Raw genomic sequence first — 27994 nt, forward strand, 5'->3', positions numbered from 1 at the left:
TGAGCAGTGTTTGGTAAATACTGGCCAGGGCCCAGCACAGTGCGGTAAGCTGTGCCTCTCTGGAATAGCCACTGCATTTTCCTTTCACATGTTCTGTCACTTTATAGGGGTCCTGTAGCTGTTTGGGGGTGAGGTCCCAAACCATTGGAGGCGAGTTCTCTAGATACCTGCCCATATTCTCCCACACGCCATGCCACCCCTGACTATCCACCCTCAGGGTAGATCTCTGGGTGGCAGTCTTATAGTTGTTTAACCCTAAAAACCACCTGAAACACATTCAGGACACATAGCAACAGGACCATCCCAGGAATATTCAAAATTCTCAAAAGCTGTCATATGTGGCCCGAAGGATAAAAGGGAGGCAAAACAGCTGGGGAAAATATCCCTGCCTTGTTTGCCCCATAAATTGAGTGTGATTATTAATAAATTCTGAGAAACCCTGCCCAAGGTATGGGCAGGACAGCATAAACACCCCAACATAACTGCCTGAACAGTGATGTTATCGTATCATAAGTTGATATTACACAGGACAGCAGAATGGTAATCCTGATCCCTCTCCCAGAGGTAATGAGCAGCATCATAGGGAGCACAGATAACACAGACGTGCAAACAAACAAAGGCAACTATCTAACTAATATGAGAAATGCATATAACAAATTCATTTTAACAAGCTCTGGTCAGATCTGTCGTTATCTCAACCCTTTGAGCCCCACGTTAGGTGCCACAGGTGACTGTGGTTTTGGCCTCAGCTGGCAACAAAGAACCACGAGATTTCCTGTCCCCTCCCCTGGCCGGCTCTCCCCTATAGACTGGGCATGGCATCACATAGTATGGAATACCTGTGTTCCATGCCAGATCCTTGGGGAAATTAATCCTATCCCCTGCCGGAACCAGGACAGTACATTAAACAAAAAGAAAATAATTGGCCACAGACATTTTTATGTTGAAAAGAAACTGTCTCCATCCATCAGATGGAACAGTCAGACAAATGGCACCAAATGTACTCTAAGAGCTAAACATATTAAATGTTCATCTTCAAAAACAATGCAGAAAAAGGTAAATTCTATGCAAAATCATGCAGTCTTTTCACATCATGGCTGGTCTCAACCACACTAAGCATTTAAATACTTTCAGTTATGTTGGAGTGTGTATTTCCCCTGCCATTACTGAAGCTCTGGTTTGTTACAGATTTCTGCTTTCAGTTACCATTCTCTGTTTTTATCAGTTCTTTGATGATGTGTAAGACCTTGTCATCTAGGGAAAAAAAAACAATCGCAGTGAGTGGAAAAGAGCGAGCTTAAAAATTGATTCCCCAAACCCAAGAAAATCAGAAGACAAGTCTAGCTTTCAGCAACTTAAAGTCTTAATGTTTTAGGCTACGCCAGACTCAAAAGCAAGACAAGTGATTCCCATTTGCAAAGCAAAAAGGGCAAACAGTATGTCCACAGTACATCATTAGAAAATTTATAAAATTACTCAATTGAGCCGGTTGTGGCCGTTTCAGTATTTCACAAAAGAAACTGAGAAAATGATGGGTTAACTACAGGGACATTAGCATACCGGAACTTCCTTTCTTCTTCTCCACCTACAATATTCTTCTGAGCATCCAGTGTTGCAAGTTTAAATTGTGCATTTCTCTCTTAATTTGGGGGTCGACATGCAGTTCCCCATCACTAACCTAAACTGCAAGACAACTTGCATAACATGTAAAATTTATCCATATCTGAGGTTCATCACACACAATTTTACTTGTTTTGAGACATATACCTCACCACTACCACTACCTTGGATGTTGTTACCGGGGATATCTTTGAAACAGCAGTTGTGCAGATCTCCATACATTTGGGGTGAACCACATAATATATGCAAGATTAGTAATGACTTTTTGTGTGTGTCTTAAGATAACGGAATGATATTCAGGTCACACTAACCCTACTGGGTAAGGAAGCAGTGTACTAACGCTTCCTCAGATTTGCCACAAGGTCCATTTAACAAATATATAATGTCAGCAATGCAGTAATAAAATTACCTTCAAGTGACATTTTAGGATTCTCAAGTTTCTTCTTTAAAACAGACTCAATGAGAACTCTCAGCTGTTTGAAAATTACTGCTATCTTTACAGGAGCCTATAAAGAACAGAGAAGACCAGTATTTGCATTACTCAGACATTATATACCAAAACATAGATTGAAAGATTACCTTACAAATAAATAGAAGTTTATAGCAAGATTCCAGCAAGCATAATGCATATACATAATTCTAAGCATATGGGTAGCATACTCATGAAATGACTGGGCTTACGTTATGCCCTCTTATCTTTAAGCACCTGTTTTTTGTAGCATTACAGCCTAAAAAACAGCAGCTGGGAAGGGTAACTCAGAATATGTTCCCACACATACCATGAACAACCAGCATATGGGGAAATTATTAATTTACCAATATCCTACTTAGTCTAATTGCTTTTTTCCAAGGCATAAAAGTACAAATTAATTCATACCTGAAACATCTACACATTACTCTCTCAGGAGGTCTGCCTGGCCTCCTGAGAAAGCAATCACAAATCTCACTAAAAGTTTGGATATCTAAAGCTGACGCCCTCTCCAGGAATCTTTCATTTTATCCCTCCTTCCATATTCCAGTCTTTATTTCATTTATATACATACTGCCTGTGGTACAATAAGTAGCTATTATGGAAAAAGAACAAAATGCAACATATTTTGCTTAGCATTTCAGTAGAAAACCAGAAATTTCGAAATAGACTACAAGACGTAATCGGCCCAGCAACTGCACAACCTGTAGTCACCCAGGGACCATAATAAGTTCTCCAACAAACTCAAAAGGGAGCTGCTTTTTAAAATTCTATATTAATAATAACCAGTGAATTCAATTAGATGGTTGCTTGTTTGCATCAGCACCGTGCAAAAAACTGAAGTGTTTTGTAGCTTACGGTCTTCCTTTAGTGTAACACAGGGCCCACTGGAGCACAGAAAATTGTAATGAAGTAGCTGGCAGGCTAGCAAAAGCCAACGTTTGCCATTTAACAGAATTTACATAGGATTTTGGCGTGTCATCAGTTTCAATTCTGTCTGCAAAAATACGCTAAGAAAATGCACTCACTTTTCCCATTCCCAAATAAAACTTCTTCACCTGGAAATAAAAAACCCCAAAACACCTTAACACCCCAAACCCAGGCAAACAGGCATTTTCCATTTGGATTTTTTTCTTGCCTGAAATAATTCTGTTTGGGCTATAAAGCAAAATAAATGTAACTTTAGAGTTAAATACATACTTCCATGGTTATAAGATTGTAAGAAAGGGTAATATAGAATAGCACGCTCATCTGCTTTCAGTACCAGCTCTATAAAACATGGTTTCGTCTTTGTCTATTTTAAATACCTTTTCTGAAATAACACCGACTTTTTTCGTGAAGAGAGAAGGAACTGATTTGTTACAAGTCACATATCACAAGCCTACTCTTCTCTTTTGAGTGCGATTTGCTAATATCTCCTTAAATGTATACAAGTTTCCCATAATTTCCTTTAATTCTTTCCTCATTCTTTCCTCTTGTCTTTGTCCCATGTATATAGCGTTCTGAATTAAGCTTGTTCATCAACTGCGTAATACAAAATCCCATGGAAACACAAGAGGTAGTTACCGCGCCAACACACCTGAAAATGGATCCAGCCATCAACTGTCAGTAGACGCTCCCGATGCTGGACTTCTATATCCCCACCAAAAAGCAAAATGGGAAAGGGCGATATTAAAGTAGTCTCTCTCAAATACACCTTAGCGTACCTCACCTGCATATAAAGAAACACAAGAATTAAAAACACAAACAGAACCCCCCAACCCACATAAAAATTTATAACACCAAATTTGATTGTGATTTTTAAAAGCAAAAAAATACACTTTTTTTCCTTTTAAGATCCAACCAACACAAGTCATTGTACACAGAACAAACAATGGCAATTTGTCTGCCCCAGATCACATAAAATATATCACCTCTAGGTAAATAACAGGCTTATACACTACTAAGAAATTAGCTAAAGCCACAACTTTCTTGTTAAAAATTCAAACAGAAAGCAAGTGTTAGTCAACTGTTGTTCAGAGAAGAGACAACAAAATTAATAAATCCACTGAAGCAAGAGGCAGGTAAAACTCTTCCGGTATGCATTCTTCTTAGTAGCAGCTCGCTTGCCATTCTATTCACAAACGCACATGCATAACATGCATAAGTGTGGGCACATGTGTAGACACATACACACAGGAAGCTTTGGGGCTCAGCATATGTTATTTTTGGCTTCGGAGCCTCTCACAGATAAAGGTGGAATGGGATGGGAAGGCGTTGTAGGGGGAAGAAATGAAACAAAAAGTGCGTCTTCACACAGAAGCGCAGGCTGTGTTTGTTCCACTGTTCACAGAGTAACCTCCCCACCTTAGCTGCGGTCTTGCCTTTACTCTACAAGGTTCTTGGGGGCAGGAAATATTTTCAGCTCTCCAAAATATCCTATCACTTCATACACATTAAGAAGTCCAATTAATTTCCTGCTTCTCTATCATAAAGTTGGCAATTAAGCAACTGTTGTCAAGGTTTTGTTGTACCAGAAGTGCAACTAAATATAAACACTTGAATTTAGCAAATAGCTGACAAAATCTTCAGTTGTGAGGGGGAAGAAAGTGACAGGAAAAAAAAAAGCACAATTCCCTTCGGAAGTTCAGCAGTCAATTATAGAACCAGTTATTTCATTTTAAGTTACTACTGGAGATAGGTGAGGCCTGTACCAAGTTTGAAAACCTCAGAGCCTGCTTTGAACAGCAAAAAAGAAAAAGCACACTTTAAATTGTTACTACTATGTATTACGGCTTAAAGCAATCATATTAAAACCAACAGCACTGTTTTAATAAAGTCAACAATACCACTAATTTAAATGACACACAAAGGTAGGAGTTTCACCATGAACAGACTTGTTCATGATGTTCAGCCTTAACATTTTCTTCAGCACTCAGTTGACTCATTTTTATGGATTTTAGGATCATTAGATACTAAAGACTTAAGATGAACAAGACATTAAGATATACTTTACACTGCTGTATGCTATTTAATGTCAGAGGTGTAACTCCACCTTTACAGAAACTATCAGCTATATTCACTATTTTCACTTACCTTCTCCTGGTAGAGGAGCCATCCGTATGTCTGTAAGTCTCGATTTACAGAGGACGGATGCACTTGTGCTTTACCTTGAGCAGTTTCAACCATGCAAGCCAGCTTCTCTGTGATATCCACAGACTTTGTATATATTATTTTTCCTACATTGTCATACAGCCCAGCAGTCAACACAGCTTTCAGAAGAGCTATTTCGTGGAGAGAAAGGGATCGTGTGGCTCCATTTCCATCCCATCCACATTGTGTTGTATGTGCTGTGAATCCTGCTGCTCTGACCACCCTTATGAGTTCTTGCTTCACATCCTGAAATTAGTAAGATATCAATAAAACTGTGAATTTAAAAGAGTACATACTCCACACCATCAGCAGGCAATGACACTCCACACCAAATATTCACATTCTCCAGGGGAAAAAATCTCTTACAAAAAACACACTTGTATTTTCTGCAATCACTTTGGAATACTGGCTGTTTCTCCAAGAAAAACATTACTTGGAATAGAGGGTTAGATACATGGTACTATATAAACTGCAAATACTAAATCTCTCACCTGTAGGTAAAATAAGAAGATGCTTAGGAGAGCTCAGTCACCCAAACTTAATTAGGAAAGCCCAATTACAACATTTTCTCACCAAAATTAAAAGGCCATTTACAAAAGTTTGTGGCTCATCTTTCAAACTACCTGCTAACCAACCTGTTCTTCAATATTAAAAATTAACACAACCCAAGTACTTTAGTTTGTAAGTTTTGATTCTCTGGTGGAAGGAAGGACTAGCTTCTCCAAGGGCAGCAACCGCAAAGATGTATACCAACAAAGGGTGCATATCAAAACTAAAATGAAGATACAGCTACCTTGAGTGAGGGTGTGCATTTCACCAGTCCCCAGCATTCTGCTTGTTTTTTTCTTGTCTAAATAGTAACCATCGTATAACAACTCTTTAAAAGGGCATGACATTTTCAGAGGGAAATTTTAACAAATAACTTTTGAGCGCAGAGCATAATTAGTTGGTTTACCTCCAGAGTTAACAATGAAGTCCTATTAAGGAAATTTCTTCTGCAATAAGTCATTTCAGCACGGTACCCCCCTTCTTGTCGAGCCCTTTTCCACCTAAGGAAAAAATCCTGTCTTACTACAGCAAAAGGAATCACATCAAGAGTCTAACAAAATGAAAGTGGTAGTAAGTTAAAAGGCAATACTGTGTTTTGGTCAGCATTCTCCACTCAAAATTAGAAATCAGTTGCATTAATGAAGATGAATGCTGCTGGTCTAAGCATTCTTGGGAACATGCCTGTAATAAATTTGAAAGATTCTAACAATACACAAGGTAATTTTCTCTCAAAAAATTACACGCTTCTGTCTTGACAGTTGAAATAAAATTTAGGTGTGGTTTTCAAGACCTACTGATAATATCCTAAGAAGAAAAAATGTATATCATTTTATAATACATACATTTGTACTTTCTCAAATACAAAATATTTGTGTCAGCATACGACAGACAGCAAACAGAATACTTTAAATACTAGGATACACAGGCATAGTACATCTCTGTATGTGTGCAAGCATAGTTAAAAGGACTTAACAGATAAGGCATTAAGCAAGGTAACTTTTTGCATTACAGTATCTGGTAATCTATTGTTATTCGGAAGAGAAAAACTTCAAGTGCAAGCAATTCAAGAGAAGATACTTACCACGAATTCTTTACAGAACTACATTACTTGTTATCTGCATCTAGCTACAAGCACAGAAGAACCATTATTTACCCCAGATAAGCGTTGTAGATTGTTATATGGTCTGAAACTGCCATTGCTAGAGATGATTTTGCAAGATCTGCTTCATCTTTTCTACCAATTGGTGTAGTAAATGGGGATTTTTCTGTCATAACAGCAGCCAGAGTTGCCTGCAATTAGTGAAGTACACATCACTTAAGAGTATTTTGTTATAAGCTTACACATTTATCATCCAAATAGCTTTACTCTTTTTTACTGTAATATTTAATGATACTTTATTTTATGTTCTACTAAGTCTCAAGGAAAACTTACCACCATAAGTATTTCCCACACAGAATTCAGAACTTACTTATATTAAGCATTGCTTACATATTGCTTTATATACACTGAAAAAAATATTAAATCTCAAAACTCACATGAAACGGTTTGTCAAAGGACAGAGCAATATCTGATATTATAAAGGTCACATTAAACAACTGCTTTAGATTATCCCACATTAGCAGGAGACACAGAGAACAAAGAATTTTAACTTTCAGTTTTCAGCAACTAACATACCCATGCTGCCTCCTTATTTGCGGTAACTTAAATGGATTAGGAGAAAGTGTAAACTATCCAACAGTCTTCATACAGTAAGTCAATTAATTTCCAATGACTTTACATCAGCATGTTCTTGGCCCACAAACTGTGGGGTAATTCAGATTGGTCTAACCCAAATGTAAGAAGGCTTTTTCTGTAAGTGTCACACTCCCTGGGATCATAACAGGCAGAACTGGAGACCAAGTCTGACTATCCCCTTGTGAATAGTACCTAGAAGTTTAGAATCATTTAGGTTGGAAAAGACCTTTAAGATAATTGAGTCCAACTGTAAAGAACACTTAGATTGTTCCCCTCATGATCTCCAGGTGCACTTACCTTAAAATAAATATTTTAACTTCTTGCATCATCCTTTCAAAATACCATGTTGCAAGATATCAGATTAATTGTAAGGAGTTAACCATTTCTATACTTTTTAAAAAATTTAGATATAAGGGGTTTTGTTTGCAGTTTTCTTTGTTTTGTTTTTGTTTTTTGTTTTTTTTCTGTTGGTGTGTAGTTTTTTGTGTTGTTGTTTTGTTGTTGGTTTTTTTAACTTACCACAGGATCCAAGCAGCCAAATATAGCACCAAATATAAGCATTTTGCCAATTTCTACATTGACATGGAGTCAGTTTGGGCTCGTTTAACAGACAAGCCCCAATCTTCCTCAGCAGGTTCATTGCATTACCAATTACTTGCTGCTGTGGAGGGTCTAATGCTCTGGAAAGGAAGTCTTCAGGAGAGCCAAGATTGCATTTCTGTGGAGTAAATGAGCATATATTTCAATATAAAAATTAATTATAATGAACTTTTATAGCAGCTACAAAGGAAACTGGAAAGCCTTTCTTGCAATCAAAAGCCCACATTCCTTCCCCTTTAAACCAGCCTCTTGGTTCCCAGAATGCAGATGTGCCCCACATTAGGTTAATGAAACTTCATTGTTTGGAAGAACTTCGTATGGAAGAACTTCGTATGGCATGACCACCGATCACAGAAGTGTATTATCAATGGTCATAGATGAGCAGGAGAGTCACAGACCTGATGACAAGCAATTCAGCCTGGCACTAATTTGCCAGGTTGCTTGTTTTCCCATGTACATCCTACTCACACAGGATGGGAATAGAGTGAATGGAATTGCGTCCTTAAGCAGAATCAGCTTGAAGGGTTATATTTAACTAAGTTTGAATTGTCACTCTGAGGTAAACTGGAATAGTATAGTATGCTATTCTCACTCAGCAGCACGCTATGGATTTTCCAACACACAGGTACTGGGTTCCCCCCGCCCTGGTGGCAGAAGCCCCACTAACTACACTGGATTAGGGCTGTCCTAGCAAACATTTTTAGCTAACAAGGTCAGTAATTCCGAAACCAAAACCACATGATATTATGAATAATTACTGCAGAGGCACATGTAATATTTTTTAGCTAACAACGGTCAGTAATTCCAAAACCAAAACCATACCATAATATGAAGGCATAATTCCTCCAAAGGCACACGCAGTATTTCTGGAACAGAATATTCCATGAAACTTTCAAACCTGCATCATCATAAAAACATAGAATCACAGATATTTGATTTAATCTTTGAATTCAACTTATAAACTCATGTTTCACACGCTCACTCTTTGCAGATGTTCTTTTGAGGGGCAAGACAGGGAGCTGCAAGTGTTTTAATGCAGGGGTAAACTGTTCACCCTTTGAATTAAGGCCTGTGTGGTAGCTTGGAAAGCAAAAGTTTCAGTGAAAGAGAACGAAAAGCAGTAAGACCCCGATCTTCAAAACAGATTCTTAAAATGCATAGCTCTCAAACTGAGAGTCTTGCATGTGGCTAAAATGCACGCTTCATTGGTTATTTCAAAATACTTTAACTGTTTCTCAGCTGAAAGTTGCTTTGGACTTTCAGACAAACAGGAAAAAGGTTATTCCACTGCAGTAACAAACTAATTCTGCAGTGCTTTGTAATTTGATATTTTCCCCATCTCTTTTCCATAGAGATATCACTTCAGAAACCTACCGATTTGTCTGAGAAAAAATTTAAAGTTTAGGAGGTAGGGTTTGTGTATATTCGATGCAGGGCAGTAGATGATGTTAAAAAATGATCTTCTACAGTTCCTTGGTGCTGCACTTTTCCTTTAATTGTAAGAGTGTGGGGTTTTTTTTTTTTCCAAAACACTACATCATAGAGACACTAAGAATAAAATTAACTTCAAAATTGTGAACAAAAAACTATAACTTTATTCATATGATATTCAAATTCTCTGGGGTTTTTTGGTTTTGTTTTGTTGGTTTTTTTTCAGTTTAATCTTTCCAGTTTGCAGTAACTGAAGTGAATTTCAACATGACTTCTTGTTTTTGCACAGAAAAAACCCAAAGATATTTATGTGATTAACAAAATCTTGCTAAATGAGTTTACAGTACCTGTCTCTTGTGTACATTCGGAAGCAGAATCCATCTCTAACACGCCCAGCTCTTCCTTGTCGCTGCAGAGCACTAGCTTTACTAACAAAGGTCTCCTCCAGGGAACTCATTTGACTACTTTCGTGATACCTTAAAAATTGTAAAGCAAGTGCCCATTCAGATTTCAGAATTAAAATTTTGATGTATACTTAAATACCAGCATATTAATAATATACCTAAATAGTATTTATTTGAAAAGATTGTATTTAGTTTTGAAAACTAAGCATACCTGGGGGAAACTGTACATCATAGAACCTTGGATATAACTCACTAGTGAAAATGTAAAAATTAGAAAATGAAAGAGCTATTGTACTATTTCATCTCCCCAGCAATTCACAGTTGTTCTAATACATTCTTTAGGACCTTTCACATTTAAAATGGCCAAAAATAACTTCTAAAAACTGAGATAGCATAAAAAGGATCCACTTTATTTTTAAACTAGTACTTAATCACAATTCTCCACATCTATGAACTCCCCTTGCTGTTCTTCACACCATTTAAAAACCCAAAGATTCATCCCAAACTTGTACTTAAACTGCAAGCTGTGCAATGAGCTCAGCACATTTCTTGTCCAGGACTGCAGTTTAATAAGGAAAGTACAAAAATTCTTGCAGTACTAACCTCCAAGTATTTACAGTAATTACAGGATGATTGATGCAAATCAAACTCACCTATTTTCTTTTGTTCTCCCAGTATCAATTACAAAGACAACATCTGGTATTGTAATACCTGTCTCCGCTATATTGGTTGCCAAAACAATCTGAAAAGAAGTAACATAACATAAATAGAAGAATTATGGAATGTCTACCTAACAGTTTTCATCCTTTTAATCAATATTATGGAATAAATTTGTTTAAAGTTTTTTATCCAGAAACATTTCTTTAAGTAATCTGACAAAGAATTAAAAGCTAGATGACTTGGAAAATGGTTTAGTCTTCCCGATTACTGAAGAATCAAAAGTTAAGTGAGAATTTTGCATTCACTTTTTGTTTCATGATCCATGAGAATTACTAGCTAGTACCTGCCAAAATTGGTCAATTTTTAATTAAATAGTTTGGCAGCAAGTACAATATTACTTTCCTACATATAAGCTACAGTTACTGGTTAACAATAGTTAAAATAGAGGAAAGCAACAATTAAAGAAGGTCTTAGGAAAATGTTAGATTTAAAAATTTGTCTGATTACTGTCAAGGTTTTCACAGCATGCTGGCTTCTATCTGTTAGAGCACCAAATTAGAATAATTGTTCCTGGGATTTTCTCACTGCAAAGAAGTGACTGGTTGCTGTGCAATTCTGTATGATTTGATATTAAAGCAATTCAGAGTTGCACCCACAGAAAGTTTCTCCTTTGTAGTGAGCTTTGCATTTCTAAATATATCATACCTTTCTAATACCAAGAGGAGGTATTGTAAATGCAGCTGCTTGATCTTGAGTTGAAAGAACAGAATGCAAAGCTATCAACCTGTGCCTAGAACAAGAAATTACACTAATCAATATACACTTATCAAGTTATGATACAATAAAAAAAAAAAAAATAAAAGTGGGACCAGAATGATGACAACTGTTTGGAGAAAGCAACAAGAGTCGACACTTGAAAGAGTAAAATTTTGTGTGATTGGGTATAAAAGTCTGCTTCAATGTTTTATTATAGTGTCAAGAAAGAATATCACCATTAGTTCATAGGGTTGTTCTTCTATTTGGTAACAGTGCAGGAAAGATACTGCTACTGCAGAAACCTAAGTTACTTTACATCAATAGCCTAGCAAAAAAAGGGATGCAGGTGTCCACAAACCCGAGTTCTTTACATTGTGCTTCCAAGAGAATGACCATTATTGAAACTCTGAACAGAACTATAAGCACATGCAACTTCCAGCCTGAGTAAACAAAGGCCTTTTGAGATGAGACGGATACAGAGATTTGTACTTTCCTTCTCTTCCAGACCTTGACATTTGACATCTCAGTCGATCTATGAATCTTTAGAATTTGACTGCAAATGTTCTTTTTATGCCATCGTGTTGCTAACTTTTAGTTACTCACAAAATAAATTTCAAAACTATATTGTCATTACAAGCCTATGCCATTTCTCTTGGTAGGTTACTGTCTCTGGATCTCTTCTCAGGAAGTAGTGACTTCCATGTAAACAGTAAGCTACAGAAAGGTATATATCAGATACGTTAGGTTCCATAACCTAAGCAGTAGAAAAGACGTAGTCAAGTGCTTTTAAGTTTGTTGAAAAATAAAATAAGATAATTATTACTGTATTATTCCTAAGCACCTGTTAGTTTTGCTTGTATTATTTTCAGATAATGAAAGTACGTTTGCAGCACAAACAGCTCAGAGGCATAACTCTCAGCTTCCCTTTTCAAGAACGGCAGACCTTAAAACCCAAACAAACATATTAAGTTAAACTATTAATTTATAAAAATATCTGCATTACCTGTCACGCAAGTTAAATCTTCTGTCAGTTGAAATGAGATCATACAGCTGTTGGATATGGGCAAGGCCTGGTAGAAAGATCAGCACAGCACCCTCAATGTTCTTGAACTGGGGACTTCTATCTGGAAAGTTACAGTACAGGCACACAGTTAAACATGCATTTGCAAACATTTTCATTTGAGAACAGGAACTAATGCTGGGCCCTGCAGTAAATGCTTTTTGGGATGTTTCACCAGGGCAAGTGAGCTAATTGGTGACATCAAGACTGGAGGCAGCCTGGGCTGTACTGATGATGCACAGGTGGAGTTTGCAGACCTGAGGGGTACGGGTCAGGTGAACAGTAAAGTCAGGACCCTGAATTTTAGGAAAGCAAAATTCCAAATATTCAAGGAGTTAGCCAATAGGACCCCCTGGGAAACTGCCCTCAGGAACAAGGGAACAGAACAGAGCTGGCAGATCTTTAAGGATGCTTTCTGCAGAGCCCAAGAGCTCTCGATCCCCGGGTGCCAGGAAAGGAGGGCAAGAAACTAGCATTGCTAAGTTGAGACCTGCTGGTCAAACTAAAGGGCAAGAAGGAAATGCACAGGCAGTGGAAGCAGGGACAGGTATCCTGGGAAGAGTACAGGGATGCTGTCTGGTTGTGCAGGGATGGGGGTCAGGAAGGCCAAGGCGCAGCTGGAGCTGAACTTGGCAAGGGATGCAAAGAATAATAAGGGCTTCTACAGGTATGTCAGCCAGAAAAGGAAGCTCAAAGAAAGCATAACCACCCTGATGAGAAAGACTGGCAAACTGGTAAAAATAGATCAGGAGAAGGCTGAGGTACCCAACAACTTTTTTTGCCTCAGTCTTCACTGGCAATCTCTCTTCCCACATCTCCCCAGTGGAGGGACTGCAAGAGAGGGACTGGGGGAGCAAAGTCCCTCCCTGCAAGACAAGATCAGGTTTGTGACCACCTTAGGAACCCAAACATACATAAGCCTACGGGACCTGACAAGATGCACCCCAGAGTCCAGAGGGCATTGGCTGGTGTAGATTGCCAGTGCTTTTGTTTGTTGTATTCCCAAAGCCACTCTCCATGATATTTGAAAAATAATGACAGTCAGGGCAAGTCCCCAGTGACTGGAAAAAGGAAAAAACTTTGCACCCATTTTTAAAAAGGAGGAGCCTGGGAACTACTGGCCTGTCAGCCTCCCCTCTGTGCCTGGGAAGATCATGGAACAGATCCTCCTAGAAGCTATGCTAAGGCACAGGGAGGACAGGGAGGTGATTCAAGACAGCCAGCATGGCTTCACAAAGGGCAAGTCTTGCCTGACCAAACCTGTGGCCTTCTATGGTAGAGTGACTTCATCATGCACAAGGGAAGAGCTACAGATGTCGTCTGTTTGGACTTCTGTAAGGCCTTTGACATGGTCCCCCACAGCATCCTTCTCTCTAAATTGGAGCGGTATGGATTTGATGGATGGACTGTTCGATGGATATGGAGTTGGTTGGATGGTCACATCCAGAGGGTAGTGGTCAATGGCTCAATGTCCAGCTGGAGATCACTGACAACTGGTGTCCCTCAGGAGTCTGTATTGGGACCAGTACTGTTTAGTATCTTCATCAATGACAGACAGCGGGATTGAGTGCACCCTGAGCAAGTCTGCAGATGACAGCAAGCTGAGTGGTGTGGCTGACACACCTGAGGGATGGGATACTATCCAGAGGGACCTGGACAGGCTTGAGAAGTGGGCTCATGTGAACCTCATGAGATTCAACAAGGCCAGGCCACATGAAGCATCCTGGAAAACTCTGTATCAATATAGGCTGTGGGATGAAGGGATTGAGAGCAGCCCTGCTGAGAAGGACTTGGGGATACTGGTGCATGAAAAGCTGGACATGAGCTGACAATGCGTAGTCACAGCCCAGAAAGACAACTGTACCCTGGGCTGCATCAGAAGAAATGTGGCCAGCAGGGTGAGAAGTGATTCTGCCCCTCTCTTCTACTCTCTTGAGACCCCACCTGGAGTACTGCATCCAGCCCTGGTGTCCTCAGTACAGCAGACATGGACCTATTGAAGCAGGTCCAGAGGGCCACAAAAATGACCAAAGGGCTGGAGCACCTCTCCTATGAGGACAGGCTGAGAAAGTTTGGGTTATTCAGCCTGGAGAAGAGGAGGCTCCAGAGACACCTCATAGCACTCTAAGTACTTAAAGGGGCCTTATAAGAAAGATAGGGACAGACTTTTTAGCAGGGCCTGTTGCAACAGGACAAGTGGTAATGGTTTTAAACTGAAAGAGGGCAGATTCAGACTAGATATAAGGAAGAAATTTTTTATGCCAAGGGTGGTGAAACACTGGCACAGGTTGCCCACAGAGGTGGCAGATGCCCCATCTCTGGAAACATTCAAGGTCATGTTGGACGGGGCTCTGAACAACCTGATCTGGTTGAAGATGTCCCTGCTCATTGCAGGGGGGCTGGACTAGATGACCTTTAAAGGTCCCTTCCAACCCAAACTATTCTGTGATTCTATGTAAGAATGTATTCAAGTGCTTCATTATCAGTAGAAAGCACTGGAAAATAAGTCCAAAGGACAGCCCCACTATATAAACTTCTTTAGAAATAGACTGTACCTAAGTACGCAAGCAACTCCAATATAAGTTCAAGGTTGATCTTGTAAGGATTCATATAGAAGATAGCCTGCTGTGTACGACTGCTATACTTTGCATAGTAAGGAGCCAAATCGATACCAGATCCAGACTGGTTTGGGACATACTCCTAAAAAAGAAGAGCAGGAAAAAAAAAAAAAAGTCATTCTCAGTGGTTTAGAATTAGGTAACAGAGAAGAAGGTCAATTTGTCATTTGCTTAATTTAGGTTTCTTAAAACAGAGATTGAGATAAGAGACATTTAAATTGTTTAACTTCCCACCAAAAATCAGTGAGTTAGATTAAATCAGTCACCTACATAACCTGTGTATAGTTATCTACTACTCTTAAACAACATCCCAAATTAAAAAAAAAAAAAGTAAAAATCAAAGTTTGTGCAAGCAGTACTATACAGCCTTTTTTACAACTGAATACAGTTCCCAGGTCTGTATCTGGCATTCAGTTGGTATCAATTCAAAATGGGATAACAGAGTGGCTAGTCTTCTTTCAAAACTCCTGTTTTGGGGTATAAGAAACAAGTCTCCCTTTCCTCCTCTCCCTCACCTCACCCTTTTCAACTTTCATTGCAACCATTAGTTAAGACTGCATCAGGTGGAAACACCTGCAGTGTTTTGGAGCAGGAGGAAAGGAGGATGAAGGGAGAGTTAGCAGAACATACAGACATTTAAGTTGTTTATAAACCTCTTACAGATACATACTTAGCGTAAGGCTTCCATGTTAAGTGGCACTACTGTAAATTATTTCATTGTGTCCTGGTTCCAGCAGGGATGGGGTTAGTTTTCCCAAGGAGCCAGCAGGGGACACAGGTATTTCATGCCATGTGACCCATGCCCAGGTTTTTGGGGGGGGGGGGGGGGGTGAAAAAAAAATGTTGTTGTGCGGTGGTGTCTGCGGGGTGTGTGTTGGGGGGGGGGGGGGGGGCCAGGAAGTCACTTGGAGCCAGCTGCAGCAGTGTAATCGTGTTTGTATATTCCTTTACCGGTGTTATTGTTAGTGTTTTCTCTTGCTTCTGCTGTTCTGTTAAACTGCTTTTATCTCAACCCACGAATTTCTGCCTTTTTTCTTCTGATTGTGCCCACAGCTGTGGGAGTTGCATGAGCAGCCATGTGGTTCTTTGTTCCCGGCTGGGGCCAAACCACAACACATTGTTAATCAATGCACTTATCCTATATGCACCATATATCCTTCTGTATTGAAGGCTCAACAGAAGAAAAACAAAAGATGGAGGAGTGCTCAGGAGAGCATTTGGGCTTCAACTAGAGGATGCTGTTGTGATGTATGGGGTAACTACAAATCTAGGAGGAAAAAAAAAAAAATCTGCAGAGCACACGACAGCATACTTTCCAATATATGCATCAGTGTTTGGTCACATCAAGCTAAACAGTCCTGCAGAGATGTTGAGAGAGCAAGTAAGAGAAGACAGGTATCTACGCAAAATACATGCAGCCTAGATGAACAGCCTAAGCTGCCTAGAGTCAGATGGCTTTCACATACTCTTCCCTTCATGAATTTTGATCCAAAAGCACATACAGCTGTCACTGCAGAGTACCTACAGGATTAACCTCAGCCTGTTAAACTAAAAAGCTCTACATAATAATCTCATGTAAATCATCTCATTTGGCATAACAAGTAAGAGGATCTTGGGAGTTTTTTAGCTAAGAAGGATATGGGCATTGCCTCTTCTGTTTTTAGGTTCACCACTTAAGAGAATTCTTCGGTAGAAAAAAAACCCACTTAAATGCTTTCTCTTGCTGCTATTTATAGGTCTAGAGCTAGGAATCTGTACAAAAGAACTCAGTGTCAAATATAGCAAAATCAAGGCAGCTATAAAGGAGATGGAGAAACAAACACACCGGTGCAGCGTTAATAAATATTTGGTTTCCACTGTAGGAGTGCCATTGTGTTTGTCTTTTACCAACTGAAATTATATTTGACATTATACAATCCAATCACATTTAAGAGGAATGAAAGTGATAAAATTAAAAAAATCTCAACATTTCCAAGCCAAAACTAGAAATTTCTATTTTACCTGATACTTTGTCGTGCCTCCCCCTTTGCTAGTAACATTTATTGTTACTTCCTCCTCCTCCTCCAAGAACTTCTGACAATATTCCGAGTCTTTCTCCAGAACATAGCCAGTTGCTTCAATTACGTCTTCAACATGGAAAATCTTTAGTGAAAATTCACAGAAGAAATACATGTTAAAAATTAACCAGCACCTTTTTTGTTTTTCAAAGCTTACACACAATGCTGAACAAGGCATGCCCTTCTCTTTTAATGTTGTAAGAGATCTTGCAAATTTCAACTTAAACATTTTTGTGCTTTTTGAAAACCTGAACTTAGAGCTGCTATGAGTTTGTTAATGGGCCTCTCCACATGACTGCCACCATTACCTTTACCATAGCCTATATAACATGCCTAAGAAACATACATAACAGTAAAGATAGTTTTGCATGGGGGGTGAAGGAAATTCTTTAATGCTTTCCCTTTCTACCTAGGTTGAATAGAGAAAAATCAAAGTGTCACTGATGGACTGATTTTAATCAATAATTAGTCCATCAAAAAAAAATACAACTCTGTACTTCAAAGCACTGAAGCTATTTTTTATTTTCAAAAAGGGAAAAGACTACAAGTCCTTGAAACACACATTTAAGATAGGAAATACACCTACATCACTTTTTTTCTTACCAAAAATACCTATAGACACTAACCAGGCAAACACTGTATACATGCATACAAAGTGTCTTGCATAATCAAAGAAACATTCACCTACCTCAACAGGGTAACTCCTCCCAGAGATCCTTAAAATGGGACAGTGTGAGAAATAGCTGGAGAACTTCTCACTGTCTACAGTAGCACTCATTAGAATCAAATGCAGGTCTGAACGTTTATGCAAGATCTCCTTCAGAATAACTAGCAAGAAATCAGACTGGACACTTCTTTCGTGTACCTAGAATTAGAAAAACATATCTATAGTAAGGTTTTAGCACAAGTCAAGGCCCAGAATAACTATAGTTTCTGCAGAATAGTAAGAGCTGATAACCTCGTCTACAATAACATGAGATATACTTGAAAGAAGACCATCTTCTTGAAGTTTCCGAAGCAGGACACCTGTTGTACAGTACAGTAGTCTTGTGGCTTCTCCTGTTCTTGACTCCATACGAATTTGATATCCACACAGGGAATTCTTTAAAAAAAGATATTAAGAAATATAGGATAACTTAAAATAGTATAGAAGCTAAAGATGTTCAAAATTAAGTGAAATTTAAGCCCAAACCACGACAATTAAATTCAGACACTGAATAAATTGCTAATTAATTAGTATGGTGTGTCAGTCATTTACTGTTTTTTCCACATGCACACTTTCCTTTGTTGAGAAAGGGAAAATACACTGAAATCTACAACTAAGTTTCTCCAGAATAGCAAAGAGCTGGTAAACTCAGTGTTCTTTTCAGTCCTCAAACAAAAATATTTTTGCACAAATATACTACCATAAAACATAAAGGACCTTTATTTTGTTACTTGAAGAAAAGCACTTATGTTGTAGGGTGCCTCTCTCAAAGCAGGGCCTCACTCAAGGCCAGATTGGATTGCTCAGAGCCTTATTCAGGGAAGTTTCCTCCACCCCTAATAATAGACATGCAACAGACTTAAAATGGATACCCAGAGGTACACAGGTGACAATTTGGAAAGAAACAGCTGACATAGCAAGAAGCCCTTTTAAAGGGAATTATTTGGTTATGTAAGAAATAATGTTTTCACTTTGTACCAACAACCCAGCCCCCTGTATTTGATCAAGACTAGAAAAAGGAATTCAGACACATCTTACTTTTCCTCCTGGTCCTGATTCGCAGCCTAGCTCTTCACAAACCCTGGTTGCCAGACTCACTGCTGAGATTCTTCGGGGTTGTGTGCAAACAATATTACATTTATTTGATCCTTCATCTAGCAGTAAGTCTTCTAACAAGAAATGGGGCACCTGGGTACTCTTCCCACTGCCTGTTTCCCCAGCCACAACAACTACTCGATGTTTTTTAAGAGTTTCTACAATTGTGTGTCTGTGCTTGAACACAGGTAACACCTGTCTCTCTTTCAGAAGCCTCTGGTATCTTGAGGAACTTTGCAGCTTTTTGAACAAAATCCTGGAAGGTTCCAAATCATCTGCGTCTGAGGTCTCAAGGGAGAGACTGCTGAAATCCTCATCAGAAACTAAGTTTTCCCAGGAATCTTCAGGGCCCTCAGATACTCTTGGTTGGTTTTCAGATTGTAGCTGCTGTTGTTGTTTGAGTTTGTTTAATAATCTAGCAATAAAGTTATCACGAGGTTTGTTGGTTTGTATCTTGTTTTCCTCTTCCTTTTTTATTTCAGTGTCCCTCCATTCTAGCCAGACATCTCGGTAGGTAGGAGGCAGTAACTGATGAACTGACTTCAGGTGGAAAAAGCAGAGAAAAATTACTTTGTGTACTACTAAGCAGTATCGCTAACATTTTATGTGTAAATGAATTTGAGCAGCAAAAGATATGACAAATCATTAAATAGGGAGCTACTTTTCAATATAGAAACTATGAAAGCAGTAATATAAGTGTAAACAATACACCTTATTTTCAACTAGCTTGCATTCTTTACAACACCAAAAGAATAGTTTTACTATCAAAAAGTTTCCTCCTTGTATGCTAAAACACATAGGCATGATTATAACTAAAAGCAAATTAGCAGACAAGTAAAAAATGTCCTGGGAAACACTTCATTAAACTGCTTTTAGAATTTAACCACAGATATCGTAACAAATAAGTGTAGAGGTAAGTTTCAGGATAAAAACAGTAATATTGGTGAAAAACTTACTTGTCCTTTGGTTAAATGATAGAGTGCCAAAGTAGCAGCTAGATGTTGTGCTTGCATACTATCTTCTGTCACGATTGTAGGACACATTGTCATTACATCGTCTGATGATTTTGTAATCCTGACCCTTAAAGACAAATTCATACAGGCATTTCTCTCAATTTTAATTACCTCTATAAATAACACACCTGTTAATGTATTTGTTAAAAACATAGGAGTGACATTCAAATAGAGAAACTAAGCTAAGTAAACTTAACTCAATAATATTTTGTAAACAGAAACAGTCAATAAAGTCTAATTGAATAGCAAAGTTTTCAGCAGCACGTTCCAACAGCGAATTTGTGGTATTTTTTTCTCTTAACGAATGCCTTAATTTTCTTCAAAGCAGAAGTATTTGTACACATACAGATCATCAGCAAGGTTAGTTGCTTTGAAGAAGGACTAAATATTTGTTTGTGTGCTTGTAACTACTTAACATAGATTGAATTGACTGTTAAATGATCTACTGAAATGCAAACATCTGTTCAACAGTTACACCAGCCAGACCAGCAGTCAAATTTCTCATATTATTAGGGGGACAGTGCATTAGTAGCTTTTAACTTGAGCAAGACAACAATTTCTTTTACTTGATTCCTTCAAGAAGCATTACAAATGAGTAACGCTATGTCTACTTTACTTGTACATGGTAATATTCTATTTTATACCACTATATTATAGACTTGTTTTCTAAAATAAATTTAAAAATCACTGATACTGCCCTGTTTTGGTTACAAACTTATGGTAGTTTTCATACAAATTTCTAACTTTCACTTTATTTTAAATAATCCCCAAAGTGGTTTTTTGGTATTCCTACGCTTAAAACCTATGATTTAACATATTACTTTGAATACCAGAAGTTAATTGTCCAAAGTTATCTCACATGTTCACTAGACAACCTTTCATTCAGCTGTACAGAATTAAAAACAAATCCCTTCTTCATGGGATCATTCACTAGAATCTTATTTTTGTGATACCATCCAGTCTAATCATTACTTTTGTAGAGCTATCCAGAGTGAAATACCTCCCTGGTGGACTTAAAAAAAAAAAACCAGACATTTTGGATAAAACACACTGTACTCCTATAAATCTGGATCGACATGACAGGACAGAAGTAGCCAGCATTTTTATTTTTATATGAACCAAAAGGAAAATGTAAAGTTTATAGGAAATACATACCTACATTTCCAATATTTTCCAACTGGAACCTTTTCAAAAGCAGGATTTGGGCTCTTGGGAAAATTCTTCCTGCACCAGTCAATCAAAAACTGCTTTGGAGATTTACCGGTCCAGCTTCGAGCACTATAATCAAAATTTCGTATATCTAGAGGTTCTTTCTTTTTCACTACGAGAGCAGGAAGACATATTTTAAGTCTCAGTTTTATATTTCTTTCATAGCCAAGAACGTTTTTACCCCCCGCCCCCCCCGTATTTTTACTAGAAAACAGTCTAAAGTGTTTTGCAGAAATACTGGTACTGATACATGATAGGAATTCCTGTTTTTCCCATAAAACGATCTAGCAGGAAACTAATTACAATATTTCGTTTGCTATCTTTGATCACCCAATAATCTAAGAACTTTCACTAACATTTGTTTTTTTAGAAAATAAGTAACAGTTCAAAGGTTTAAAATGAAAATAGGTTAAAAAGATGACAGAGTGACAATGGAAACAGTAACTAGCCCTACAATTAAAAAGATCTCAAAATTTTAGACACGACATTATGGCAAAAATAGCTTTCAACATCATCTGCTAAAACAAATACAGATTCTTTAAAAGTCAGCTTGTTCAGTCAGGTAGTCTACCTCCTTTCCCACAATTAGAGCTCAATGACTCAGGACTGCAAGGCAATGCAACTTAGAAAAACAAGAATTAATACTGGAAATTTGTGGTACAGTTCAAACTTGTACCGAACCATTTCCAACACACCTTTCTCTTCCTTTGCAGCACCATCGGGTTTTTCAAGCAAGCTCAAATTCAAAGTGGTTTCTTGAGGCTGAGGTGAGGGAGTTTTTTTCTTTTCATTTTGTTGTTGGTTTGAAATCTTTACAGCTGGATTAAATACTGGATGTTCTTCAAGTACTGCCATTTCTGTCAGAGAGAATACAACTTACACCCATTAATTGCCAAGTATTTATTCTTCTAAAAAGAAACGATTGATTATATTAATTTATACTAAGCACTCAAAAACAGTAGTAGTGAAATGTTACTGACTTTTTAGAATTTCAGCAAGATGTAAAAGTTGATGAAATCAATTCAGGCTGACTCAGAGACTTACTTGTCTAACAAATACACAGGCCACAAAACAAACCACAGGTAATTTGTATAGCTCTACCTTGCTGAATTCTTCTTATTTTCTCCTGTGCTACCTTCTGACTTGGCTTATCTTTGTCTTGCTTGGAGATGCTTGCTTGTTCTTTTGCTTCTGAAAGCTTGGCAGCCAGATGTACATACCTCTCATTCTATTTGAAACAGAATTATTAATTGCAAGTTGAATATTGTATGCTTGTCACTTTTAATGAACTTCATAACCAAAAAGTGGGGGGGTTTGTCCTTTATACCAAGCTTACACAAAGAGGAACAATGAGTTTTTATATAACTAACAGTCAAAACCTCTCAGAATTCGGTAGTCCCTTTCCTAATCTCACTGAGGTGTGTTTTAAGAATTATTCCTTTCCAGCACCATGCATTCAGTATTTTGAGCCCAGTACAAAAAAATAGGAAAGGAAAAACAACTTAGGAAAGGAGACGTTTCAACACATTTCCCCTTCAGTAGCCTGCAAATGTAAAAATGATAATCTAAAAAAATTCCCAATTTTTAACAAATAGATCCACCACTTGCAGATGTACCAGACATACGAGCTTTTTGAAAGACTTCCATGAAGTGTTATTCTATCTTACCGGGTCAAACTTTTCTTCATCTGTCTCTTTCACAGACTCATTCTTCTCTTCTTCACTCTGTTGCTCAGCATATCGCAAAATCCATTCCTTCATACTCACTTCTTTCTCCATGTTCTTGCCCTAGGAAGAGCAATAAAAATTAAAAGTAATGATAACAGTAAGTGAAAACACCAACACTTTTCTCTGTCAGTATTTAGGAACGATTGCTTAAGATTACATATATAAACAAAGTTGTATGACATAAATAAAACAGTACAGATCAAACATTTCACAATATACTTACATAGATCTTAACACTTGGATAATTATAACTGCTGAAAAAAACTTTAACTAAAAAAATCCACCACTTTTGCAAGATATCCTTTTGATTTCTAGGTTTAAGGATCAATAACCACAGGAATCAAAACACAGGCAAGCTTAAACCCACACAAGTAACTAAAGAGTGCCATCTGTAAACAAATAGAATGAACCCATTCCAGGAGAAAATTAATCTATGTTTTACCAAAAAAATGAACTATGAAGAGCCTTCTAGATTTCACACACACACACAAAAAAATCTTACCTCAAATAACTACTCCATTGAAGTTAAAATAATATGGGTGACAATTATTAAGCATACCATATTTTCAGAAGTTTTTCACATCGGTGTTGGAAGTCAATGCAAATTCTGTATTTTCAAAAATTTCATCCTCTCTTTCCCCGCAGTAAATACAAATTAATTTCTCAGATTACCTTAGATTCAGGTCCATTTTCTTTCTTTTTGTTATCTACTATGCAAGGTGGAGGTTCACGTTGTGACACCGGAGAACAAAATTTTGCTCTAGGTTTCTGTTGCTGTTCTTCAAACTGCTGGCTAAAACCTTCAGGCAAGGCATCTTCAAAATAAAAAACCCCATGTCACAGAAAACATCAATAACGACTACTGAAAGTCTTTTACAACGTATTTGGAGCCAACTAGAAGAACATAAAACAAAACCAGCATGCCTGAAATAAAATTAGTCTTTAGCATTTCGATAAGTCAGCATTTGCTTGTTGGACTTTCATAAAAGTCTAAAAGTAGGAACAAGAGGTCTAAAAGACTTCAAACACTAAAAAAAAATATCCCACAACCAGTCAGGAGCACATCTAGGAAATGAACACTGTCATGACTATCAGTCTTAGTGAAACATTAAATTAATTACTACTATGAAGCATTCCCATGTGTCCTGGTTTGAGCAACACAGGACTAGTTTCTCTTCTAATGCTTGGGAAAAATGCACTTTTAGAAGACTCTAGTGTCTGAATTTGTGAAAATATTTACTTTGTAGCCAGCTATGTTGTGTGGGTTTTAAAGTCTGTGTTTTCGAGCTTGCCAGGTTTGGGGATGAGCAGAAGCAAGACCTGAGCACTTGACCCAGGCTGGCCAACAGGATTATTTCATACCATGAAGGTCACACTCACTATAAATCAGAAACTTCGATGCAAAGTTCTCTCTCTTCTATGATGGCTGCCATCCTGAGAACTTCTTGCCCCGGTGCCAGACCCCTGAGCCCTTCCCTTCCTCCTGAAGCCGTATCGCTCACAGTGTCCAACATTTACTGCCCACTGCTGGGAGCGCACAGCTTCCAACTGATAGAATTGGCTGAGTATTATCTTTGCATATTCTGTATTGGTATCAGGATCAGTCCCCCCCCGATTCCCTTTCCCGGGTGGGGAGGGGTCATCAGGTGATAGAATGATTGTCTAAATGACAACAAACTGTTATAGGTTTCTCAAACCATAACACCATGCCAGAGTAGGTTCTATTACTCGTCTGTTAAAAACTGTAGTCAGTTCTCTGCCACCATACTTACCATCAGGAAGGTTTAAACAAAGCCAGTCAAGTGCAGAGTGAAGATCACCACCATATAAAAGCGTATTTTTCATTGCTTCTTCAATGTGCTCAGTCTTAAAAGAGAATCTTTGTAAAGCCATGTACACATCCTACAAATAAAGCAAAGTCAGAAAATATTAGGATTTAATCTAGTAATCTAATACTGGCCTGTAAACTCTTATTTCCCACATATTGGATAACTAGCATTAATTTATGCTGTTTACCTCCATTTAATATATTAGAAACCCAAGTAAAAAGATTATGTTTTGCATACAGAGCTTACAATACTTTTTATTGTAAATATTTATAAATAAATCTACATTCCAGCCTCTGTATAAAATGTATTTTCTAGTTAGAAAGATAAATCCACAATTTTCCAGCTATATGGAACAAAAAAATTTAGGAAACATGAAACATTCAGATTAAGTGCTATTCCTCTATCCTATCTGAAGACTCCGATTTTAGTTACTGAATGCATAAAGATGCATACTTGCTAATTCCACTAACTAATCATTAATGTAACTACTGGAAAGCATACTACTCTGGCTTGTACTGCCTGCAGAAGCGTAGTATGATACATGACATGAATGACAAAAAAAACCCTGTTCATTCTAAATAAACAATTTTTGGAGAACATCACTTTAAACTCTACCTGTAGTTTCTTAGCAGTAAGTCTTCTGGAAATCATTCCTTTGTCATCATTTTGTTTTTTATGGTCATTGATTACATCAATAATCCTTTTCTCCAAATTACCATTTATCATCACCTGCACAGAGAAAATTAGTTGATACAAAGCAAAACGTTACGGAATTTTACGACATACCAATGCTTTTCATGGCTAAAGAAATAAGAATGCAGAAATCTCTCTGCCATTCAAATTCCAATGTTCCAGCTTTCCGTAAGTGCAGTAAACACTTCTTATGAAAGGGACACTTTTTTGTTTTTACTTTTGAAAGCTATATGCTTTTACTTGAAATAGAAGTGTTCAATCCTTATTGCAGAGAAGGCCCATTTACATCTTCAAGGGAATTTAATATGTCAAAGGGAAATACTGTAAAGAAATAATAATTAAAAATCTACCAGAAAGAAGGTGGCCTTTCTCCTCTGCTTACAAGAACAGGTATAAAATACTTTGATCAAGATACAATCTATGCCACTTTCCTTCCTACCTGGCTTAAAAAAATAATTTTAGTAAAATAATCATTTTAGTATTTTTAACACTTCTAAAGCATGAACCAAGCTTTGGTTGCTACTGAGGTCATTGTATAAAATCTGTATTCTCCCTCTGAAAGGAAGAAGAATCCACATGCACAACAGAAACCCAAGCATAACTCTTAACAGTCCTGCATGCAATGTATCATCTATTACTTAAAAAAAATATAGACGTTATCCTGCTTAATTTAGCCCTATTTTTAAAGCACACTGAAAAATCCCAAACTTATAAAGCCTAAACCAGTTAATGTCTAATACATGAGTACAGTTTACCTCCATAACATAATACTGAAGAGACAAAGAAATATTTACTCAACTAAAAGAGTACTATGAAAGCTAAAGCTGAGTTACATAAAAAAGATATTCACCTTAAGAACAGATTTATCTAGATTTGCAGAAGCACTGGAATCTGTTGAACTAAAACTGTAAGTTTTCGGACCTGTAAATAGCAAATAACCATAAATTACATAAGTAGAACACTGAGAACACTAGCTAAAGCAGACCAAATATAACACAGGTTAGTGCAAGCAAATATTAAACTAATTTGCAAGAAACATACAGATACCTAACAACAATAACAGTACAGAAAGGCCCTTGAACAAGGAATAGTGAAAAAGGAATAGGTCTGACTCTTAGTAGACAAAATATAAAATCCCAAGAGGCACACTGAGAGGAAATGGGATTGACCGTTTACTCTCTCTCAACACTGGAAGAAGGAGTACCAAATAGGGAAGACAGTGGCAGGTTCAAAACAAGCAAGACTGTTGAGGGTTCTTTTATTACAAGTGCATAGCTATGTAACAGAACTCTTTGCTGCTAAAGCTGTGGGTTTTGGACATTTACCAAAGCCCTTGGACTTCCACATCCAGGGGCAGACAGGATAGCTTGTGATAAAGAAATCAAAGAATTTGGGAGGGCATTGGAAAAACATTGCATCTGGCTTAGGAAAGCCCTAAGCCACAACTGGTAGAGGATGTAAGACAGCCCTACAATGCATGTCCAACCTATTCTTACCTAGTTACCTGCTTTTTGGCCCCTATCTAGAAGAGGGCACTGGGTTACAGAAGCTTTTGGTATGATTTGCTATGGTCATTTTTAAATACTTTTCATTTAGCAGCTGTTAGAAAAATACCAAAATACAAAGCTATTTACAGTCATTAGAATGACAACATCTACCTTGCTCATCTGTGACACTCATCTGTGCTAGACTGTCTGCAGAGAGTCTCTGGGAGAGCCCATTTTAAGATCAGGACTGGGTGTAGGTAACTGCATTTCAGGAAAAAAACCCAACACATCACCTCTGGTCAGGAGCTACAAAGAGCAGTTAGCCCTCACAAGCTACTGGTACGCTGTGCTACTGGTACTCTGTGCAAGTACGCAGTATTTAGACTACACTAACTTTCTTTTCACTTACACTGACTTATTTTTCACCACAGCAGACAACCTAGGAGAGAGGCAGGTTAGCTTCTGAAGAGGACTGAGCACCATAGTGTTGGAGGAGCAGGAGACATAAGAAATACATTTAGCACAACCCAAATTTGTAAAAGCAGAGGACATGAATAGGTTCAGGAAGTTCAAGTTAACAGATTGCAAGACTTTGTGTTAACAAGCTGGAATCTCAAATGGCCTGGCCACTGCACGATTTGCTTATAGTCTGCAACAGAAGCTGTTACAAGGTGTAACAGCTACATCTAGCAAAGTTGTTTTATTGAAAACCAACAACTCACAGTGCTGCAGAATACTAATTTTTCAGGCTGCACCCACAGCAGTCATCCCTCAGCTCACCCAACACCACTGAAGTACCTCCAGCCCTAAAACTGCTCTGGACTTTCTCCATGACACAAAAAAGAATATCCCAAATCCACATTACGTTGGTTTTGAGCACATACGGAATAAGCATCTACAGGAGAAGCTCATTACTAGGAAAGTGCCACATCAACGCTTGCTCCACAAGAACTGCCAATGATTTGACAGACTTTCTATAACTAACTCAATGCATCAATGCCAACAAGTCTCACCTGCTCAGGAACCCCCCAAGAAGCGAGACCAGCTAAAGCCAGGCCTGACCAGCCCCGCGTCAGAGAAATCCCTCCGTGCTTCACCGACTGCTCAGTAACACCACGCCTTGTGGCAGGCCCTCTCCCGTACC

The 27994-nt window shown here is 38.0% G+C and overlaps 2 protein-coding genes across 2 annotated transcripts in view; one reads left to right on the plus strand and one right to left on the minus strand.

The window, feature by feature from the left end:
• Nucleotides 1–27682, minus strand: part of DHX29 (DEAH (Asp-Glu-Ala-His) box polypeptide 29) — a 50742-nt gene extending 23060 nt beyond the window's left edge. Inside the window, 28 exon segments of the mRNA XM_009894225.1 lie at nucleotides 1207–1254; nucleotides 2030–2126; nucleotides 3669–3800; nucleotides 5165–5467; nucleotides 6177–6270; nucleotides 6924–7060; nucleotides 8025–8088; nucleotides 8090–8223; nucleotides 8928–9003; nucleotides 9884–10012; nucleotides 10594–10682; nucleotides 11306–11390; nucleotides 12360–12480; nucleotides 14972–15116; nucleotides 17036–17176; nucleotides 17780–17956; nucleotides 18050–18193; nucleotides 18836–19432; nucleotides 19849–19972; nucleotides 21061–21226; nucleotides 21810–21971; nucleotides 22216–22342; nucleotides 22782–22901; nucleotides 23514–23656; nucleotides 24614–24743; nucleotides 25286–25399; nucleotides 26214–26284; nucleotides 27649–27682. Of these exon segments, the coding sequence (XP_009892527.1) occupies nucleotides 1207–1254; nucleotides 2030–2126; nucleotides 3669–3800; nucleotides 5165–5467; nucleotides 6177–6270; nucleotides 6924–7060; nucleotides 8025–8088; nucleotides 8090–8223; nucleotides 8928–9003; nucleotides 9884–10012; nucleotides 10594–10682; nucleotides 11306–11390; nucleotides 12360–12480; nucleotides 14972–15116; nucleotides 17036–17176; nucleotides 17780–17956; nucleotides 18050–18193; nucleotides 18836–19432; nucleotides 19849–19972; nucleotides 21061–21226; nucleotides 21810–21971; nucleotides 22216–22342; nucleotides 22782–22901; nucleotides 23514–23656; nucleotides 24614–24743; nucleotides 25286–25399; nucleotides 26214–26284; nucleotides 27649–27682 (3904 nt within the window).
• Nucleotides 27683–27846: 164 nt separating this feature from the next.
• Nucleotides 27847–27994, plus strand: part of SKIV2L2 (superkiller viralicidic activity 2-like 2 (S. cerevisiae)) — a 51730-nt gene continuing 51582 nt past the window's right edge. The window contains exon 1 of the mRNA XM_009894226.1: nucleotides 27847–27957. Coding sequence (XP_009892528.1) covers nucleotides 27847–27957 — 111 coding nt within the window. The remainder of the gene's footprint in view (nucleotides 27958–27994) is intronic.

Source organism: Charadrius vociferus, unplaced genomic scaffold (assembly GCF_000708025.1).
Source record: "Charadrius vociferus isolate BGI_N301 unplaced genomic scaffold, ASM70802v2 scaffold70, whole genome shotgun sequence".
NCBI classification, from domain to species: Eukaryota; Metazoa; Chordata; class Aves; order Charadriiformes; family Charadriidae; genus Charadrius; species Charadrius vociferus.